Raw genomic sequence first — 23044 nt, forward strand, 5'->3', positions numbered from 1 at the left:
AGAAAGCTGAGGCTCAATGGCTCTCTTCCCAAAACCAGAAACTTAATCCTTGTTTCCTCATCAAATCCCAGCTGGGAAATTAAAATGTGACCTTCTTCAACCTCCCTGCTGGTTACCAGCGTGCTCCTTGTTCCGTTTCGTGTCCCAGGCTGGCGGGGAACACGGGTTGCTGCTGCCATCTCAACACCTGCCCCACTTCATGGCAGAGAGTTTTGCGCTTCAGAATAAGGAAAGAGGCAGCTTGATTTTATTTTCAATAGCACACGGAGAATTTGCAAACTGCCTTGAGCTCCCCAGAGAGGAAAGGGGACTGACTATTATGGGAATCGTTTGTTCTCACAATAAAAAGTAGTGAATTATGAACAATTTCTGCTTAAAACAGCCAAATTATTTGCAGTTGATCTAAGATGACCTACAAGTTGCCTGTAGATGGAGCCTGAGTTTCTGCAAGGATTACGCTGAGCCTCCCTCGGAAAAAGGATTGGAGAGCTGGAAATGGAAGCGCCCAAAATCCAATACAGGAAAACCACAACCAGCCTGAAAAGCCCCCAGGCTTCCTCCACCGCCTGGCCACGGTTGTGCTCTCACTCACATCTCCTTTCTGCAATGCAATGGGTGGTTAAAGAGCTGATCTTGGGAAGCAAAGAGCTTCCACCAGCCCTGTGGAAGCCAGGGAGACACACAGGCTCAGCCCAGCTCCTGCCCAGGACTGGCCACTCCAGACCCAACAGGATTAGGGATAATTCTGCAAGAGATACACACTGGAATTACAGCTCTCCGTTTTTCCAAGGCCAGCTCCTTCATGTGAGCACCAAAAGCCATTTGAGGGAGGACAGCAAAGGACACCACACCTGCTCCTCCTGTGGGTACACAGACTATTCACCAGGAAAATCACCATCTACCACAAACATCATCCACATGGAAAGACCCCCCAGGGAGGTTTCCCCTTCCCAGCTCTCCACAGAGCACCACAGCCTGCAAATAAACACCAACATTATTCCTTGAGATCCTCCACCTTTGGGCTCCTGCCTTCAACCCACCACTGATGCCTCCTCTCTGGCTTGCTGTGTGCAATCCCCTGCCCACTGCCAGATCCCAAGGGAAGATGGAAAGCTACTCGCTACCCAGAGGAGGGGGGAAATGGGAATGCCAGAAGAGATGGGGCAGACTGGGAGCAAATGGGAGATAGAGGCCAGAACACTGACGGCAGCAGGCTGGACTTGAGGAGAAAAAGGGAGGGGTGAAGGCATGGAAAAGATGCACCAGAGGGCCTGAGCAGGAGCAGATGCTAATGGGGGAAATAGGTAGAGAACAGGTGCTTTGGGGGCAGGGGCTTTTTCTAACTGCCAGCACTTGGGGGATAAAGAGTTTCTTATAAAAAGGCTAAAATACCCCCCCACCGGCTCCAGGGCTGGCTGCTTCACAAACATCCCCTCCTGCAAAGAGCACAGAAAAGGAGCCAGAAGCTTAAAAATAAAAAAAAAAATAAAGGGAAAAAAAAAAGGAAAGAAAAAAAAAAAAAAAAAGAAAAAAGGAGATCCAAGTCAGCCCTCTGCTGGCAGCAGGCTCGGCTGGAGTTGCAGGGGCTCCCCAGGGAAGGGGCTCGGGCCCCCCACAGAAGGCACCCCTCCTGCTCTGACCCACACCAGCACTGCCTCAGAGAGCCCCAAACCCCACGCTTCACCAGGGAGACAAATTCCGACAGTGAGGAAAAGAGCACCAGGGCCAAAGGCACCTCCCTGGGGAACTGTCCTTCTTTAAACTGCCCTGCACGCTCCAGCCCAGGTTAATCATCACCACAGTTCAATTAGGAAAAGCACAAGGAAACGGAGCCCTCTGCTCTCCAGCTGAGCCACGGCCCCCAGTTACACGGGGCAATGACAAGTGTGTCCCAGTGGGTCCCTGCAGGATCGAGGAACAGGGATGAGCACAGCACAGGCAACATCCCAAAGTCTGCAGGAAGCAGACAGGAGACCAACGCCTCTCTCAGCAGCACGGAACTCACAGAGCCTCCAGCCAGAGCCTGATTCCCACCACCCCGTTATGCACCAAACGTTTCCCCTACAAAGCCCACCTCGGCCACGGAAAGGCTGCCTGACCACCCAGGCGAGCAGAGCACCCTCTGTTCAGCACCAGCTCCTCGTCCCTGTACTGGCTCGGCTGCTATCGGAGAGCGTGACATGCTCTGCTTGTGCCATCCCCGTGCCTGGCTTTGGGAAGAGCAGCTGCTCTCTGCTGCAGCCCTGCCAGCCCGGGTCTGAGTGGGGGAGCAGCCAGCCCTGTGTGGGGGACACGCTCTGCTCGCTGCTGCACAGAAACCAGCACACGAACTCCAGGCTCGCCTGCTCCACGCTCACGTCCCACCGTCCCCGTGCTCCTTCCCCCACGTCCCAGAGCTCCTGGATTAACCAGCTCGGGTCCTCCCGGGGCTGCCTGAAGCACGCACAGCACGACCCAAAGCCCCAGCCACGAGCTGAGTCCCCACTGCCCCCTGAAAAAGGCTGGGCTGCTCTCTGCTCATCCGGACACGCTGCTGTGATGCCAACAGAGAGCTGCTCTGCTAGCTGGGCACTGCACCATGTACACCTGTAACTCATCCAGGGAATGCAAAGGGATGCTCGGCTGTACTGTGCAGCACACAAGTGGCCCATCTGCATACAAGCTGCCTGTGTTTCTCCTACAGCAAACAACGTAAGGGAAAGCATCCATCAGAATTCATAAGATGCACCCCTGGAGTAAGAGATTGATTTGATATTAACGGATTCGTGCGGAGACTATAAAGTGATCAAGGCGAAACACCGACACCTCGGAGGCATCGCAGCCCTGGAAACCCGCTGGCAGCGCCGGCTGGACCCCCTTCCCCTCCCACACAGGCACAACTTCGGGAGTGTCAGGCAATGCTAACTCACTGTCTGCCACCTAAGCCCCTGTGGCAGCTCCTGGTCTGGCACCCGCAGCCCCCTCGGGAGGTCGCCAGCCCTGCCCCTGCAGCCACACGGCACCGGTGTGTCCGTCCCCACAAAACCACCCCAACGGGGTGTCCCCCACCGCGATGGGGACGAGCTGCCACCCGAGGTGTCCCCTGCCACAACAGGGACAAGCCCCTGGGACACGTGCAAAGTCTCCAGCCGGTCCCAGAACCCTCTGGCAGCCCCGCTGGGCGCAGAGCATCCCCCAAAAGCCACAACCAGGACCCCCAAGCCCCCCGAGGCCCCGGTCCAGCTGCTCCTACCTGAGCGTGGCGCTCTCCCCTTGCCGCACTGTCACGTTGTCCATGGCTTTGGGGAAGGTGGCATCTCCGCTGCGCACGGGCACTCCTGCGGGCACAAGGAAGAGCAGCCTGAGACAGAGGACGACCAGGCACCTCCAGGGCAGGGCTAAGCACCCACCGACCCCCATCCTGGGCAGCGGGGACTTTTCCAACAGGCAAAAAACACACCCGACAAGGCGAAAAGGGGGAAGGGGTGGGTGGAGAGGAGGGATGGGGGGGAGCAAAACCACCGGGGCGAGCGCTGCGGAGCTCCACGGAGATCAGGAGAGCCCCCGGCAAGGCTGGCTGCGAGCGCTGAGCCTGCCGAGCGGCATCGGAGGGAGTCCCGCTGTCCTCGGGCGAGGGAGGAGGACGGGAGGGCCAGGGGGAGGAGGAGGAAGAGGAGGAGAGAAGGTTCGGAGCACGAGATGAAGGTCACAGATGTGTGGCTGCTGGAGACGCTACTTTCAGCTGCAGCTGGGCAGGCGCTGCGGAGATCTGGCATCAAAAGTTTATAACCCACGGAGGAAACGTGAGTGCTTGTGGCAGGAAGGGGAGGGCGGCATCGGCACCGGGGCGGGGGCGCGGCGGGCCGGGGCTGGGCTGTTCGCCGGCTCTTGCGTTTTTGTTTAAATCACAGAGGGAAAAGGAGAATTTAAAAAAAAAAAAAAAAAAAAAAGAATAATTATTAAAAAAGAAAAAAAAAAAAAAAAAAAAAAAAAAGAAAAAAACCAATAAAGCTCCCCAAAATGCCGATTCTGTCGCAAGATCGAAACTTCCCCGCGGAGCTGCAGGCGATGTCCCGGACGCTCCGCCGAGAGGGTCCTGGGGGTCCCCCGCGGGACCGGCGGCCACTCCCGGCTGGGCTCAGTGCGGGGCTAGGGGAGCGCGGGGGGGCGGCGGCGGCAGCACCCCGGCCCCGGCCGGCAGCATCCCCGGGGTTGTCATGGCAGCGGCTCCAGCGCTGCCCGGCGCCTCGGCTCCCGCACGCCCCGAGCCCCGCACACGGGCGGGCGGGAGGCAGCGGGGCGGGATGCGCACCGAGGACACACACGTTTAACCCCCGCCGCGCCGCGCTCCGGCAGAGGGACCGGGGCTCCCACCAGCCGAGAGACACCCCCCTCCGCCCCCAAAACCTTTAACCTCTTCAGCCCCGCTGCAAAGGGGGTTTTCCTCACACCAGGCAGCCCCACGCTCGCCACAGGAGCAGCAGGATGCCCGCACCCTCACCCACCCCGGCATCTTTCCCTGCATCCACCTGTTGATGTGTTGATGTGGGGGGCTGGGACCACTTTTCACTGTTGATGCATCTCCTCGTGTGGGGCTGTGACCACTTTTCTCAGCCTGTGAGAAACAGGGTCCTGCCACCACCTCTTTGCCCCACGGAATGGTGCAGGCAGCTCCAGAGAATCTCCCTGCCCTGTTCCTGCTGTTTCCACTCCTTAACACAAGATCCTTGCAGTAGGAAGCCCGAGGGCTTTCTACCCCACCACTCACAACAGAGCAGCACCTGACACCAATAAAATCAGCTGAAATCACTAAATTTCAACAGATTTCCTCCTTTGGAGACACCCACAGACTACCAGTTGTCTCCTCAAATGGGAGCTGAAGACACCAAGACCTTGGTGACCGTCCAGACACATCTGTGCATGCCTGAAAAAGAAAACCAACCCCACACAGTGTTCCTCACACAGTTCCTCATGCCCAAGCCAGGCTGGACCTCTGCTGGGTGCTTTCCTCCAAAGGGCATCTGCCTCTTCTATTGATGTATCATGAGGAACCTGCCCCTTCCTGGAGCTAGGGAAGGAAAATAACCACCAACAAAAGCATTTTGGCTATTTCAGGATCCCAAACTCATCCAGAGCCCCAAACACAGCTGTTGAGACTGATAAAGAGGTTTTGCAAGGGTTTTTCAGTGATCCCAAGCTCAATTATCAGCACAGCAGGTCCTTTGTACGTGGCAGGGGGATGCAGTGACCCTAAATACCCGACTAGCCGTGGGCTAGCTCTGCAGAGCTGCGTGCTGGCTCCCGGCACCAGCTATGGCTGCAGGCACCAGAGGGATGCTCGCTGCAGCCTGGATAAATAGGACAGCCTAGGAAAGCACAGAGAAAAGCAGGGCTGAGTTTTCCATCAGAAAGCTGCTGGAAAGTTGGCTTAACCCTGAACGTGCAGGTTGGCTGCTTCGACACCGGGGATTCTTCGGGGGGAGGATGGAGAGGAAGGACACTCCATCTCCTTCCTGATCTGCTCCCACGCTGGCACAGAGGAACTGTGTCTGCTGGAAGGGAGGAGCAGCAGCAGAAGGAGCCAGCATGGACCCATCACAGCCCCCAGCACTGAGACAGCCCGACCCCAGGTGCTGCTGAGCCTCATCCAGCAGCAGGATGAGCTCCAGAGGGAAGGATGCTGCAAGGACCACAAGCTCTGCTGGGTAAAATGGTGTTTACCCCTTGGGATAGGAAGCTGTAGACGCAGAGTGTGTGTAGCAGAAAGCCTGCCAGAGCCGGTGCAATTCAGGCAAGGGAAGATTTATAGGGGGAAAAAAGCCTGTCTGCCTCAGGAAAGGCTTCTGAGGAGGCTGGGGAGCTGTGGATCCATGAACAGATGTAAAGTCAGGGCATAAACAGACAGACAGACAACTAAACTGGCTGCCACAGAGAGATGGGCACAGGTAAGAGTATATGGGGCATCAGGGAGGGGAGAGAGAGGGCTGGAAAATTAATGTTATCCATATTTACCTAACTGGGTAGGGACACAACAGCCTAGAATGGCTATGCAGGAGACTGCAGGAGACATGTCATCTCCTGCAGCCACACTCATCCCAGAGACTACTCTGTGCTTCCAACAGTGGTGCAGGCAGCCTGAGCAGCCTCTCCTGCCCCAGCCTTCAGGGCCAGCCCCATCACAAACATGCCCCAGCCCCACTGCTGTGGTTAACGTTACCTCCCGAGTGAGCACACTGCCAGCAAATGAAGGGAGAGAGCCAGGACACGAGGGAGAAAAGGGCAAGGGGGAAAAAGAACTCGAAATCCGGAAGGCTAAAAGATCTGCATGGAACACAAAGTCAGCAGAGGCGAAAGCAGAGGCGCTTTCGCACCGAGACAGTCTGCAGACCTGAGGTTGCACGGGGTGGCTTCAGTTCAGGTCCATGCCTAAAAATATCGCCTAACTGAGAGGGACTCAAGGCTGGCACAGGCCCTGGGGGCACCAGGCATATGGCAGTGGCGGATCCTGCTCCTCACCGTGATGTTAACAAGCCCTGACCTTCTCTCATCATCCCAGAGGCTCAGAAAGAAACCGAGCCGGCAAGGACGAGTCCCTGCCCCTCCCCGGCTCTCGCCTCCCAGCCGATTGTCAATCTCGCCTTTTATTAGTGGTGCAGTTTGGCCTCCCTCTCCCTTCGAGATTTCTCCCTCGTTGCTCTAATCAGGAGCTTGCAAATGTCAAGAGTACAGGCCTGGAAGTAATTAGTGAGGGACGGGAGCCCGGGGCCGTGCGGCGGCTCAGCCACAGCGCTGCTCCAGCACCGGACTGGGGAGCAGCCAGCAGCCACTGGGACCTAATGGGCCGCCCTGGCTTTTATTCTCCAGCCTCACTCCTCCTCCCAGACTATTTTCCCCTTCTCCACACAGCTCAGGGAATGCTGAGATGCCCTCTGTGCAGCAGGGATTGAGTCCAGCTCCTTAGGGATTAGTGCAGTAAGGGATGGGGAGACTGTAACACCACCGGGACACTGAGCACTGGGACAGCAAGTGCCACCTCCTGCTCACGAGCTCCCTTTGGGGCACTGCCTCTTCCAAAAGAGATCCAAGGAGTATTTCTAACTCCTTTTAAACCTGCCTGCATAGGGGAATTCTAGGAAGCACGGACGCAGCTGCATCAGCAAGGTGGGCTTCACCCCAGGACAGCAGCTTCCCCCGTGGTGGGCATAACAAACCACTGAGTCCTCGTCACAGTCCTCAGCAGGCAAAGACAACTAAATCTTAAGGCAAAGATAATAGGAAAGAGCATTCTTTCCTTTTTTTTCCCCTCCCCCTGAGATGAACTTTGCGGTCCCTAAGCCACTCGAGTCTTGTTCACAACTGAAGGGGTTAATGCTGCACCCAGGAAAGCAAAAAACCAGCAGAGCTGTAGGGAAGAGCAGTCCTTGGAGGCCCTGGGCTTGTTTAATCAAAGAGCTAATCCTCGCTACCAGGGATTCACCCTCCAGCAGGGTGGAAGTTCTCCAGATCTCCCTCTGGAAACCCCAGACAAGTTTTTTCAAAGACAACAGCTCCTCTCCAGTCCCCAGCTGGCAGACAGCTGCTGGCACTTTCTTTCCCAAAACTGGGCTCTTTTAAGGCATCTCTCTCCTGGGCAAGTTTCTAATCCTGAACATCTTGGCCACCCTACCTGGCCAAGACATATGTAACACCTTCATGGCGAACGCAGCGCTGAGCCCTGTTGGTCTCCTGCGCTGTCCAGATGGTGTCTGGGCTCGGGGCTATAAGATTTTTAACTAATTTCTTTCCACACTATTATCTCCCTCCTCCCTCTTCTCCCACCTCCTCTTTCTCTCCCTCCTTCTCTCCATCTGTCCCTACCCCTTTTCTTCTCCACCTTTTCCCTTGCACACTTGCAGCTGCTAATTTTTCCCCCGGCATATTTGGCAACCCCTCCCGACACCCCTTCCCCCACACCCCACCGCCCCGTTTCTTGCTTTTCCCGTTTGCTGCTGAATATTCTCATTTCTTCACCCAAAATTCTCATTTCTTCACCCAAAAGAGAGAGCACCGAGCACAGGCAGGAGGAACACACCACACCACCCCCCCCCATGCATAGCAGCAGAGCAGAGAGAATCACATCTCACAGTCCTGGGATAAAGCTGAGCATCCTCTGGCACATGGGAGGGGGGCACAGCAAAGCATCACCCCTTTCTCAGCAGGAAAGCCTCAGGAATGTCACTCACAGCTGCACTGACCACTGCCAGGCTGATGGCACACACACAGCTCTGCCTCTCTCTCACCTCTGCCTCTCCCCAGGCAGAATTTATTTATCCCACTTAATTTTTTCAGTTGTTTTACCTTGTTTTATCTTCACACTAAATCAGGCTCTCTCTGCAAACCGAACTTTCGTTATCCGTGCTGTTACATTTAATGCATTTTATCACATGAATTTAGCAAAAGGAAAAAAAAAAAAAAACCTGCTGAGGTAATTGTGAAAAAAATGTAGCCTGTTCTTCACATTGATCATGGTGCTTGAGCTCGCCTGGGCAGCAAATGCAAACTGGAAGCTCAAGCTCCTCATTAACACCCAGTTCAGGGCTGGTTTAGCAGTCAGCCCCCCCAACACCATCCTCATGCCTTAAATGCACGCACAAATCCTTCTCTTTTCCATAAAATCCTTCCAGGATGACACAAACCCAGCCTGGAGTCAGGTTTGTGGTTCAGGAGGATCCACAAGATGGTGATCCCTGTGGATTTTAATGGGATTACTTTACACTTAATGCTCAGCTACAATCCCCAGCTGAACCCCAGGGATATGGCACGTTTAAACCGTGTGTAAACCTGACAAGTGAACTACAAAAAGGAGGCAGCTCCAAAGACACCCACCTTGCACAGCTAAAATCAGCCTCCCTCACCCTCATTACAGCAAATATTAAAAGAATAAAAAAGAAACACACCAACTCTGAAAACACCCAGTGCTGCTCAAGCAAAGCTTGGAGGGGCTGGGACACCTGGGGGCAGCAGAACCGTCACAACATCGCCCAAGAAGCTTGAAAAACAAGCATTTCATTTTCCAGCAGTATTTCTGACAACCATCCAGGATGGGGTTTTTATTTTTTTCTTCATTTTTTTTTTCTAAGAAAAGCAAAATGTTAAGATTTTCTTCACGATGCCAAGATTCTTTTTTTTTTTTTTTTGTTGCCATTTCTGATGGTATTTAGTGCATTTGGGCAAATTTTCAACTCCCATGCAGGTCCTTTTTCCCTGAAAACCCAACTCTGGAGGGAAGGGGGAGTGGGCATTACAGACATGTGACATTTTGCTTCATTGCCAAAACATTTCCATATCAAAACACGCCAAAGTTCAGCTGCTCCACCAAGGACGTTGTCTTGGAAAAAAACAAAACAAAACAGCACAACAAAAACCTCACTGCATTGCACACTCTCTGCCAAAGAGATGCTTCCAGGAGCCCAATCCCAAATTTCCCACATCCCTGGGAAGCAGAAGGTGACAGGACAAGGAGAAATGGCTTCAAACTGACAGAGGGCAGGTTTAAATTGGATAATAGGAAGAAATTCCTTACTGTGAGGGTGAGAGGCACTGGCACAGGTTGCCCAGAGAAGCTGTAGATGCCCCATGCCTGGAAGGGACCTTAAAGAACATTCAGTTCCACCCCCTACCATGGGCAGGGACACTTTCCACTAGCCCAGGTTGCTCCAAGCCCTGTCCAGCCTGGCCTTGGACATTTCCAGGAATGGGGCAGCCACAGCTTCTTGGGGCAAGCTGGGTTTGACAGGTATCCAGGTTTCATAATTAATGCCATATTCATGTTCCACCTAATGACCTCTCAGCTGGGACAGTGGGGGGGAGGCACAATCACATTCCCAAATCAGTCCAGGAGCAGGAGAAACACCAGAAAGGGAGATGTGGACCACAGATAGCTCAGCACTGCAATGTGCATTTGAGTCTTACCAGCCACTACAGACTGGAAATGGAAAACAGGATCTGGGATTTACTCCTGCATCCACCACAGTCTCACCCTGACCATGGACAAGGCAGCAAGGCTCTTGGAGCTCTCAGCTTCCCCCAGCTGCCAAGTGGAGCAGGAATGTTTCTTTCCTCTCCTGGGAACATTACAAGGCTCATTTCATACACGCTTACGAAGTGTTTTGTGAGCTCTGTGCTGAACTAATAAAAGAACAAATAAATAGATATCACATTGCCCTGTTTATCCTGTTTCTAAACACGAAGCCATCTCGTAGCCTCTGGGCTTATTTACAAAATACAGAGACACGGGAATGATCAGAGAGCAGCTGTGCCACCTCCACTCCACGCTGGGAGAGGGAAACACCACGCTCGGGGCTGTCCTGGGAGGCTCCTAAACGGTGTCTCCAGCATGTCTTTAAAAGCTGAGAGAAAGGAAAATCATACCTACCCATCCTCCTCAGTGTGCAATGTTTTTTTTTCACACCTGGATCACACGAGAGCCACCCATCATGGAGCTGGCTGGTCTCACACAACCTACTCCCGTGGTGAGAGGCAGGAGGACCAGGCGTCCCCTCAGCAAATCCCCATGTGATGCAAGGATGAGTGACTGCCCACTCTGGTGTCCTTCATGGCCCCACTCCTGCCCAAACCAAACCTCAGACCTGTTTTGGTGTCAGCAGAGCAGCTGTCAGATTCCAAGATAAAGGGAGAGGGAGAAAGAGAAAAACATGCTTGACTAATTACATGAAGATAAATGGGGGCTTGAAAAACTTGTATTCCCCTGTAAGCAATGGCTCGTGCCCTGCAGCAGGAGGGCTGAAGTGCTGCATTTGTGTTCCACCTGCCCACCACGTGTCCCATCCCCTCCAACATGGTCCTCTCTGCTTGGGCAAGATGATCCCAAACGGCCCAAGGCTCTCACCCTGCCCAGCAGCCCATCCTGCCTCCTCCTCAACACACTCATCTTTGAGGTTGTTCAGAGAACCTGTGGCTACCCCATCCCTGGAAGTGTCCAAGGCCAGGCTGGAGAGGACTTGGAGCAACCTGGGACAGTGGAAGGTGTCCCTGCCCACGGCGGGGCATGGAATGAGATGAGCCTTAAAGTCCCTTCCAACCCAAACCATTCCATGATTTTCACACCTACACGTGCACCCACTCTCCCAAATCAACCCTCTGACACAAACCAGCCTTCAGCACATCTCACCAGTGGGGCAGCTTGTGGGAGCTCCTAGATCCTGCCTGTGCTGCTGCTGGAAGAGGCAGAGGCAAGAGGGCTGGGAGCAGAAGGGAGACAAATGGGATCTCTGCATAACTGGGGAGGAAATCACCCTGTTCCCCCTCCTCACCCCTCCATGCCCACCTCCCTTCCACGGCCCTGCGGGGCAGGTTTGGCAGTCGTGTTAAGCAGATAAAGGTCTAAACACTTGTTCTCAGCCTGACTGAACTACCTGGGCTTCTCGGGCTGCAGGTCCCAGGAGAAATAAAAATTCTCAGTATTTTCAGTCCTTCCCCCATGTGGCCAGTGCAGATGATGTTTTTTTCACCTTTGAAATTCTTGCTTCTAAGTGCTGAAGCGAGGTGAAAAAAAATGTAAGGTGAGGGAAGGCTCTGGGTTTGGAAAACTTCCCTGGGAGTTTGATGGGAGCTGTGGGTAAATGCTGGTGCAGGTCCCTGCTCTCAGAGCCTGTTGATCTGCTCCCTGCATGTCTCACTGCTGATTTATTCCCAGTGGTAACGGGCACAACGAGATAAATATGCAAGTTGCACAGCCGGGGTGTGGATGGGAACATCTCCATCTTCCCAGGTCAGTTTTAATCCATCTCTCAGAGTCAACCTGGTCTGAGCCATTCGCTCCTGACTCCAACCCAATTCTCTTCAAAGCCCGGCTCTGCCTGGATCCTGGGATTAAAATCTAGGTTTGCAGCAAACAAAACTAAGCGTGCTTTATGAGGAGGAGTAACCTTGGGGGAGGGTTTGACTGCGGTTTCAAAGGCTGAGCAAGGTTTCTGTACACAGCACTGCCTCAGTTCTGCCTGCTGTCAGCACTCCCTGCTATCTCCAGGTTGCTGACAACCCGACAATCTCCGATACCGCAGTAAGGAAACAACCTGCAAGCTGCAAAGCCCATTAGCCCATTTTGCAGAGAGAATAATGAGGTAGGAAAAGACAAAGGAGCCCAAATACCTTTGGAGAAATAAAAGACCTGCCCACGGCTATCCTGGAAGCCCAGGGTCCCTCCAAAGCATTGCTCCATGCGCTATTCCCCATGGACATATGGCTTGGAGCCGCTCAGGTAGTCACCAGGAGCTGGCTGCTCCACCAACAAACAGCCCTGAGGCTCCTTCTTCCATACTCAGGGAAAAAAACCCTTTTACCTTCCCCAATTCAAGCAAGGACACGTCGCCTCAGAACCACTCCCCAATTCAAGCAAGGACACGTCGCCTCAGAACCACTTCAACACGGCAAGCGCCCCGTCCAAAATGATCTTCCCAGGCTGGACAAGGTGGGTGCAGGACACCAGGGTGACCCTGCCCAGGGCTATTCACCCTCAGGGAAGATCATTAGGGAACAGGACGAGCTGGGAGAGCTCCATCCCTGCATCTCCTCCCGCTCCTTGTTATTAAAGCTGGCGTTTGTCATGTTAAGCAGCTGTTCTAACATAAAGCAAAACTGTCAAGGAAAATACGAGCGCTGCAGATGGGCGGCATTTTCTTCCTAACCGCTTTAATTTTATTTATTTGTGGGTTGTTTTTTTTTCCCCTCCCATCTACTTCACCCTTTACAACTACCCCTGCTATTGCTGCTGGCTCTGCAAGCCACCACCCTGATAAGCAGCCGCTCGCTGGCTTCTTCTGGTCCTCGCAGGCTCTTCTATTCATTGTTGTTTCTCTGTCGCTACAAATTGGCACTTCTGAAGAGATTTCCAGGCCAAGTATTAACCCCCTCCGGAGCCCAGCCACATAAACACACACGTTATTTGTCAAACCAGAGGAAGGCAGTGGAGCTGTAGGGAAATTTAAGTGACTTGTCTGAAAGAGCAACGAGAAGCGAAGGTGGAGGAGCCAAGGCAGACGTTTCTCACAGCCACAGGACCTTCTCCCTTCCTTCCAGCCCTGTCTGCAGCCGAAACCCTGAAACCCTCCGTCTGCCCCATAAATCAGCAAATTCAGCTCCTTCTCTGAGCTGCAAACAGCACCCAGGAGCCCTGACATCACACGGCCGGATTTCAGCACAAAACAAGGTTCCCTCTCATTGCAAATTCCGGTCGAAAACTCCTTTTAGAAAAAAAAGTTTTATAGAGGTTTTTATTTATTGTCAACTCCTGGATGATAAAATGAGGCCGCTACAAGCCCTATTTATTTCCCACCCTCGCAGGAATCGGAGGGGCTGAGACGTGAAACAAATGCAGGGCTGCAGCACTGACCCTGGGCTCGTGCTGGTTCGCAGACCGCTGGGTGATTATTTTATAATAGCTGATAGCATCTGTGATTTAATGCAGCTGTTAGAAATTAGCAAGGACTCCATCGAAAGCGTCCCAGTCACTCACGATAACAGGCTAATAAATCATTCCCCCAGTGCTCCGTGGCATTTATGGTTCTATTTTAGAGATGCAAAGCTTAGATCCGGCTGCTCTCCTGGATTTATTTTTATTTATACTTTTAATAATGCAATTAAATAAATAAATTTAGGATGTTGTGACTCTGTTGCCAAAAACAGCACCGATGAGAACTTCCCCTGCATGACTTCCCTTCGTTATTTTCTCCCCACTAGCCAATTAAATGGAAAACAAATGGCTCCAAAGCTCCTCCGAGATATTGTTTCCAATGCACGGGGTGAAAAATCTCACACCACGGATATCCAGGGGAGGCAGGAAGGGAGGTGAGGGAGGAAAAAGAAAAGCTGGGGTGGCTGTCACTCTCCTCTCCATCCCAATTTCTTCCCACCACACTGCAATCCTGAATATCTAGAACCTACATTTCATGGATACACACAGGAATGCACTCGCAGTTGCCCAGTGTTCAATCAGCCACCAAACCCAGCTTTATAAATTCCTTATGGAGTGATAATTTGGAGCATTCCCTACATTCCTAAGAAAGCAGACAAGCAGCACCTTCCCCCATGTCTCCCTACTGTGGCTGCAACCTGGGTGCTTAAAAACCTCCTCTGGAATAGGATTCCTGATCCCAGAGCAGGAGGAGGGTCTCCCGAGGCCAGCTGGCCAGCCTGGCACATCGTTCTCCACTGAACCACATCACAACACATCAGGAGCACACCCTGCCCTGTCTCTGCCTCTCCAAATAAACCCAAAGGAACCACATTTGCTGCCTGGAACGATGTGTCTGGTTCAGACATCCTGCTTCCAAGAAAATCACCAGGGGAAGTGGGAGCACTGCCACGGAGAGGGAGCTCCAAAACCTTCCTTTCTCCCTTTGCTTGTGCCTTGCAGCAACACACTCAGGGACACACTTGTGTCCCAAATGGCCCCACAAAAGTCACAAGGGATGCACCAAGGAGCAATGCCCCCCTCACTCTGCCCACCACCCCCTCAGGGAGCCCAGGGTCCTGCCCCTGCCTTGGCACACTCATTTTTGCACCTACACACGTGCGAGCTCTTTCAAGGCAACCAGCCAACCCACACCAGCCTCCAAACACCTCCCCAGCGGGACTGGAGCAGAGAGGAGCCAAGTGGGGTTCTTGGAATTGGGAATTCAAATTCAGATTTGAGGAGGAAACCCCTCCCACTCCCCAGCCTTGCACAGCAGGGAGAGGTCACGATGCATCTCTCTTGCTCTTTGCCGTAAATGAACTCCCTGCACCAGCGTGTCCTGCAGTACAACACACCACAGTTGGACAGTGTCAGGGTCACAGCTCCTTTCAAAGGAGCTTTCTCCTTTTCTGAGAGGTTTCACCAGCCTGCCTTTGCTCAGCCACTTTAGAGAGAGAGAGAGAGAGAGAGAGAGAGGGAAAACGCTGGGAGAGGAACTGGGACTGGAAGTGCCTTCACTGACTCCCACAGGAGGTTCATGTGGACTCACGTTTTGAGCTTTTGTGGAGTTCTTGTTCTTTTTTTCCATAAAACTCCTTAAAATGAGCCTTATCCCATAATCTCTCACATGGCCAGGAATCATGACAAACACACAGAGATCCCTGGATGCCTTTCAAGGTCAGCTTCACCTCTGGTGGGGGTTTCCATCACTTGGAGACCTGATCCATCCTGAGTTCTGTGTGGAGCCCACCTGCATCCTGGGTTGAAGGGGGGAGTGTCTCACCTCAACATTACCGACCTCCTCACTCTCATGCCTTGAAACCCACCAAAATATTAAAAAAAGGCTATTCCTTCTCCTTCATCTATGAGTATTTTGAGTTAATAACCAGAAGGAACCAATTTACTTCTCAGTCACGCACTAAACTCTGGTCTAAGCAAGTCTGGAGTAAGCCAACCCCCAATAAAGTCTGCCCAGACTTCACTGGAGCTGAATCAGATCTCTACTGGGTCCATTTAAAATGCTCTAAGCATTTCCATCATATCCTTACTTTTAAGCAGAGTTACAGTCAGAAAAATTACTCTGCATACATGACCCCAGAGGTTTCATATTTCTTCTCCTGCGGTGACAGTTCCCAACCAGATCTGCTTAATTTACAAGTTGGGAGATAGGGTTGCTTTCCCCTCCTCCTCCCTTAAAACTGCCAGCCCTGCAAATTCCTCTGGAATGGAAATCATTGCCTGCCCTCACCAGCTCCAACACAGGGCAGGATATATGGCACTGGGCATGGCTCCCAGGTGGACAGGAGAGGGAATCCCATCCGCCTCCCCGTCCTGGCTCTCGATGCCCATCAATAAGATGCTGGAGATGGAGATCTTTGGAGATGCAGGAAGCCTCCATGCCTGGCTGGGAGGTCTCCTTTTAATTACAGGGACTGATTTTTTGCAATTACCATTTAGTGTAATGGAATCTCTCATTAAGGAGAAGGGTTCAACCGCTCTGATCTTTCCCCGTTTAAATAAAGAAGGAGGGAAAAGGCTCTGGGAATTGGCACCACCCACCAGACCGGCATATCTCTAACTCAGGGAGCGCTGGTGCAATCAGGTCAGCCAGGAGAGAGCTGTTCCTGGCATATTCCCAGCTCCCTGCGGAGTGAAAACAAGCAGAGCTGCTCCCTTGTGCCCCAGGCAGGGAGATGTGAGGTGTTCCGAGGAGGAAAGGGCAGGGAGCACACAGCTTGGGAGCTCCAGGGGTCTCCGAGCTCCTTTTCTTTGCTCCCTCTGTAAGTTTTTTGGATGCACGCAACTCCCATGGATGGAGGAGCCCCAAGTCCAACAGCCCATCTGGGATCTTTCCTGCCCTTCCCGACAGCCTGCTGCCATCCTCCACCATCCTCAGAGGACAGCACAGTCCTCAGCCCAACACTGAACCTCTCCAGATGTCCCTCCTGGCCAGCAAAGTGTTTTGATACTGCAAAACACCATTAATTCCTTCCTATAAGAATCAAGTCCAGGCAGGCATTCTCATGGGTACAGCCAGGCCTCATCCTGCACACAAAATCCAAAGGAAAAGTCCTATTGCCTTCTTCAGAAGCCACTTGGTGCCAATTATTCCCTTCCTTACCCCAAATCCTCCTCTTGGCGTGCAAGCAAATGAAGCAGCCTTGATCTCCACAGAAAGCAGAGGGCTTCAGAAGGCACTTGTAGCGATACTTTAATAACAAAAATTCTAATTAAATTTTTACATGTTTAAATACATTCGCCACATATTTTCATTAATAACATTCTGCGCCGTCTTTAATTTGATAATCTGCTCACCCTCTGCAAACAACCTCCCCCAAATGCTCCGGCACATCTGGCACGGAGAGCTCAACAACATTCCCGAGGCTACACGGCACGGTGGGGGCAGAGGCTCATGGTCTTCTGCTGTGATCACCACGAGAGGGAATGGGGAACAAAACTCAGGGAGCAACCTGGAAATGGGTTTTCATAGCAAACCCAGAATTCACGTTACACCAAGTCTGTGGCAAGTGGAGAGATGTGGGAATGCTTTTCCCGCTAGGACCACTACAAAGCAGGTGAAGAAGCAAGAGGACAACAGGTATGGGAGGCAGCTCTCAGAAAACATCCTATTATCAAGCCCAATGACACATTAAAGATAAGTCACTCAACATTACAAAGCCTTAAGGATTTTCTGAGCTTCAGCTCTCCTCCCTAATTTCTTGTTTCTTGGGAAACAAGAAATGACCCCAAATATGCCCCAATCATAAAATCACAGAATCATCATGGAATGGTTTGTGTTGGAAGGGAAGGAAGGAAGGAAGATCATCTTGTTCCACCCCCTGCCATGGGCAGGGGCACCTTCCACTAGCCCAGGTTGCTCCCATTCAACCTGGCTTTGAACATCTCCAGGGCTGGGGCAGCCACAGCTTCTCTGGGCAGCCTGGGCCAGGGCCTCACCACCATCACAGGGAAGAATTCCTTCCCAATATCCCATCTACTCCCTTGTCCTATCAGCTGTTCTAAGAAAACATCCTATTTTCACAGACCATTGGCACATTAAAGACAAGTCACTCAACTTCCAAAAGCCTGAAGGACCTGCTGAGCTTTAGCTCCTTTCCATAATGTAGAAGATAAAAGTGGGAAACAAGAAATGACCCCAAATATGCCTCAACCCATCCTGACTTTTATGATACCATCTCTAGAGAGAGAAAAAACCTTGAAGACTAATTCCAGCTGCTGGTTGATCACTGCCTGGAGCAGCCTGGTGTTCAGTAGCTGGGCAGAGCTCTTCTGCAGTTATGTATTTATTTTATGAATATTATTATTATTATTTTTAACCGTGGAATCATTTTATTAATATTAATAAACCCGCAGAAAGTGCTAATTTCCTCCATCATTCTCCTAATTACCTCTATTGAATTGTGAGGATCATCTGTATGAATAATGATTCCCCATGCATTTGCTTCGCTCTTCGGCAAAGGAATTGGCAAGAGCCGGATCCTGCACCAGCAGATGGGAGGGAAGGATCTTTGGAAAGACCACCAGATGCCTCCTGCAGCAACTCAAAGACTCTCCCCCAGCCTCAAAAGCCTCGCAGGGGTAACTGATTCATCCTGCACAGACACAAGGGATGGGACAGGTCTGGTTGAGGGGAGGGCGATTGCTCTTGTGCTACTTCTCAGGGCACAAAGCCTCCCTCTGCTCCTCTGAAGCTCCAATTCCTGAGCACTTTCCAACAAAGATCTCATGGGCAGCCGCTTGACACGGTGTCCAAACCTCCTGGTTTGGAGGCCAGTGGCCTCATGGCAGTTCTGCTGCAGGTTTTGCATGAGGCAGAATCTCACCCTGGGTTTTGGTCCCAAGAGCAGGGAGCAGTACCACCGAGGGATAGCTGTGGCTGTCCCATCCCTGGAAGTATCCAAGGCCAGGTTGGATGGGGCTTGGAGCAACCTGGGCTAGTGGAAGGTGTCCCTGCCCATGGCAGGGAGCAGAACAACATAAGCTTTAAGGTTCCTTGAACCCAAACTATTCTGTGATACCTCCTTTAGCCATCCACAGTGACTGGGACTAGAAGATCCTAGATTGGGCACAGGAGGTTATGCCACAGTAACAGCTGGGGTACAAGACAGTCTTCTCAGGAAAGTCTGAGGACAGAAAAGCCTCTTATTTATTTATTTTCTTGTTGCTGACGATAAGATGTTTTTCCCTTACAAGCCACCTACAAGCTCCTGAAACCACAGCATGGAAATGTTTTCCAGCTCCAGAAACACCCCAGGCACTGGTGTTCAGCACAAAAGCAAGGAAGATGCATCAGTGTCACCTCCACGGCTCCTTCACGGAGTCCCTTCTGTGCTGGCTCTGCAAGGTGAGCCGGGAGGAGAAGGGACACCAGCACATCTCTGCAGCGTGTGACTCCAGCCCAGCCTGGCTGTGACAGCTGCACAACCCCCCCGGGCCTGCGAGGCGACCAGAAGCCTTTAAAAGATGTATGAAGCTCCTGGATGGGATCCATCCCCTGCAGCTCCCACACGCCGCCAGGCCGGCGGGACGCCGAGGGTTGGCAGCACACGGCACCACGGCACTGCCACTGAGATGGACCCCGGGCAGGACCTGGCAGCCTCTGCTACCACGGCTGCCTGCTGCAGGACATCTGGCTGGGGACAAAATTCCGAGCACGGAGGAGAGAGATCTCCATAACCATCGCCGCTTTTTTCATGGAAAAGCAGCCCCGACCAGCTGCTTGCTCAGGCAGAGGGGAAAGACGGGATAATTCTGACCCCCCCACGCTGCTTCGCTTGCTGTGAGCACACTCAGCTGATGTGACACCCTTCAGCCTCATCCCTAAGCTGCAAGGTGGCCACGGGCTGCCCTTCTGCCTCCACAAAGTCCCCTTTGGCAAAGGGATAGGGGACACATCCGTGTTTTCCTGGTGGGAAGAAGAGGGAGGGTGGGTTAGCGAGGCTCTCATTTCACAGGAGAGGCTGCCTGGATCATATTTGTATTCATTTTCATGAAATCCCCATAAAAGTCACTAATAGAACACAATCTGCTAATTAAATTTCACGCAGGAAGGCACTTTCACCTTAGATTAGCAGTGTCCTTGCACATTTTTTGCTACTAATGTACTAATAACATCTTATTTATCTTAGAAATGAATTCCGTTAGACTTATCATTAAATTTGAGATATTAACGTGCTCAAATGAACTCAACGTGAAAGGGGGGGGAATAATTCCAAAGGGATGGAAACCACAAATCCATTTTCCTTCCTACTGCTAGGAAGAAAGGTTGGCAGCTCCGGGGAGCAATGTCCTGCCTTTAACTGCTGCAAAGGCATGAGGGAGGGCAGGGAGCCCTCACCATCCCGCAGATCCCGCTGCCAGGGATGTTCTGTCCAAGGGAAGGACACACAGAGCTTCTGTAACCCCACGTTTTCACTGTGGGAATGTCTATACTGAGTAGTTTCACATCACAGAAGAAAGGACTGAGGTGCATCTCACCCTACCAGGCCATGCCTACAGACCTGCACCCCAGCTCAGGGCTCCCACTTCCCAAGGAATCCTGCTCTCCCCACAGATGTCCCATCTGGGTGTGCTGACAGGCACCTGCTCCCCAGCCCGGGGCCTGCCTTTAAAATATTTGTGGCAGGGAGGGAGGAGGTGGGGGAGAGGCGTTCTTGGTCCTGAATCTTGGCAGGATGCAGCTGCTTCCCCGTCACTGGCTGGGAGATGGATAACGGGGAGGAGGCCAAGCTGCAATGTTGAAATCCAGATCTGCTTTCTGAGAGCCCTCCCCTTCCAGAGCTGGATTTTCTGAGTACATGTCCTCAAACCTCCCTTGCACCCAGCTCCAAGGAACACATCCCTGTCCTCCGGAACACCACGTAAGGGCACGGTGCCAACCACCGACACCTCAGCTGTGCCTCAGAGAAGGGGATACATTTTTGTATCCAGCTTTTCATCCTGCTGAGGTTTTTTTGTCCCAAACCAGGGTTTAGTCTTCACACAGACTGGATCAAATCCCGCCCTGGCTGAGCAAAACAAGAGCAATGACTGATTTCTCCTCGGTACCTTCGTACGTGGCTCGATGATGTTTAATAACCAACTTTGCACAAGAAAACAACATCCAACCTGCACTATTCTGACAACAGAATTTCTCCCCCTCTCTGAAGATCCAGGATTTTCCCACTTGTAATTGGGTGAGGCAACATTGACATCCAGTGGCCGATGAGATTAATCGCAGCAGAGCCGGAGAGAATCCCCTGGGGATGGAGCGAGCGCTCAGCAAGGGCTGGCACTGCTGCCTGAGCTGCAACAGCCACAAACATCCCTCTGCTGCACGTCCCTGCCAGGGCCACCACACCAAACCAGGGGGCTACGTATTCCAGGCTGTGTTATTCCCAAACCCTCCTCCATGCTGGTGCTGTAACAGCATAAAGCAGTCTCTCTGCTCCAATTGAAATGCATGAATTTATGCTGGTGCCCCCCCTAACTTTGTGTCCCAGCCTTCTGAGAAGGCCCAACACTCTGCAGGGTGCAAGCCAGGCTGCACGTGAGCTGCTCTGCTGTATTTCATAGAGTCACAGTATAATTTAAATTGGAAAAGCCCTCTAAAACCATCAAGTCCAGCCATTCCCCCAGCACTGCCAAACCCACCACTAACCCATGTCCCCAGGTGCCACATCCACACAGGGATGGTGACTCCACTGCTGCCCTGGGCAGCCTGCTCCAATGCTGGATAACCCTTAGAAAATTTTCCTAATATCCAATCTAAAATTTAATTTCTAGACACAAACTTTGAGTTGGTTATGAACAACCAGCCATGGTTACTTTTCCATCACTCCCTACCACATGCACATTCCTTGCAGGAATGCTGCCCCAGCAGCAGCACTGCTCCCAGTGGCTCACCAGCACCTGCTGTGACACTCCACAGAGACAGAGACATGTCTCCTCACTGAACACATCCTGCAAGCAACCAGCCACTCCTCGGGTATTTACACCATTGCCTACTCCCACACAGAGCCAAAAACTCCCAGTTGAGCATCAGGCCCTGCCCAGGAGCCTCTCTGCTGCTGCAAATTCAGCCTGGATCCCTGAATATACCTGGATCTGTCCGCAGTACAGAGCTCTGCCCATCACCCAACCCCACCAGCTCTTGGTGTCTTTTACCTCTGTACCACCGTGGCACAAGGCTGACTATAGAACCACAGAACAGTTTGGAAGAGACCTTAAAGATCATCTAGTCCAGCCCCTGCCATGGGCAGGGACACTTTCCACTAGCCCAGGTTGCTCCAAGCCCCGTCCAACCTGGCCTTGGACACTTCCAGGGATGGGGCAGCCACAGCTTCTCTGGGCAACCTGTGCCAGGGCCTCCCCACCCTCACAGGGAAGAATTTATTCCTAATATTTCATCTAAACCCGCCCTCCTTCAGCTTAAGCCCATTCTCCCTTGTTCTATCACTACGTGCCCTTGTGAAATTCCGTGGATATCCATTATTAGGGATAACTTGATGACTGCTCACTCTCAGAACACATCAGAGACGCAAACTACACCTGTGAGGTTTGGGGGAATTTCCGTATTCCCCGTTTACAGACAATGAAACTGAGACACCAGGAAGGGAGGAAGACTGTGATGGATGGGGGAAGGCTGTAAATCCATGCATCAAAGCCTGAATTCAGACCATTTTGCCAACCACAGAACAACTGTCATGCCTACGGGGGGCAGTTAGATGTTGTTCCTTCCCTGGACAGCTGTAAAAACAGACAGACTCCCCCTACTCAAATCTGCTTTAAAGGTTCTCCAGTTTCTGGCAAGGCTTTCATTTTATTTTAAAAAATACTAAGGCAGATTACATGCTACACAATTAAATATTGATTGGGAATTCTCCCCAAGTATGTTTCCCCTCCATCTCTCCGCCTCCGCCGGGAGATGTCAAGTTCTGTTTCCTAAGCTGTCCCCATCCAGTGATTACGTTCATTAGGACACCAGTGTTGTGGTTAAAAGTACTTTCTTTGCTGCTGTACATTTAATTAGACAACTCTTTCCCAGAAATTATTTATAGCCAAGCTTGGGAGCTATAGTTAGTCCGAATGTAAATAAGATTCAAAAGGGAAATCCCAGGGCACCCCTGTGGCTGGTGAGCCGCTCGCTTCAATCCATTAGCACTGGTCCCAGTGCCCCTGCTTAGCACAGGCTTCCAGGGGCTTTATGGCTGCAACTTGTGCTATTTAACAAAATAATAAAGCAAACCAGCCCAGGCACAGGTTTCCAATCCAACTTTTGTTGGACAAAGAATATTTTGCCTTCCATCGGTGCGGCGAGCTGGGAAACTCCACAGCTTGCAGTTTGGAGGAGGGCAGTAAACAGTGGGAAAAATGCCTTTAGTGGGAAAAGCATCAAATTAATTAGAGCAATATAAAGCTTTGCAAAACCACCTGAGAACACACGAATGGGGTTACGTGAAAAGGCTGGGTTTGGAAATGTGCCGAGAAAGGAAAGACACAGGCTGAGCCCAGTGGTCTCCAAACATTTTGCAGCCAGTCCATGACAAGTCACAGCACTGCAGTTTCCACAGGAAAAGCAAGGACTTTGCTCTGAACCTCACCAAAATGACC

The 23044-nt window shown here is 52.0% G+C and overlaps 1 protein-coding gene across 11 annotated transcripts in view; it reads right to left on the reverse strand.

Moving 5' to 3' along the window:
- OPCML (opioid binding protein/cell adhesion molecule like) overlaps positions 1 to 23044 on the reverse strand; it is a 335600-nt gene that overhangs the window by 105150 nt on the left and 207406 nt on the right. For 7 of the 11 annotated variants that reach the window (XM_051812514.1, XM_051812506.1, XM_051812505.1 and 4 more), the window contains one exon: positions 3233 to 3317. In XM_051812514.1, coding sequence (XP_051668474.1) covers positions 3233 to 3317 — 85 coding nt within the window. The other 4 variants (XM_051812513.1, XM_051812504.1, XM_051812512.1 and 1 more) reach the window with 2 other exon arrangements.

Source organism: Manacus candei, unplaced genomic scaffold (genome assembly GCF_025592945.1).
Source record: "Manacus candei isolate 608988 ecotype Guabito, Panama unplaced genomic scaffold, ASM2559294v1 h1tg000086l, whole genome shotgun sequence".
In the NCBI taxonomy this organism is placed as follows: domain Eukaryota; kingdom Metazoa; phylum Chordata; class Aves; order Passeriformes; family Pipridae; genus Manacus; species Manacus candei.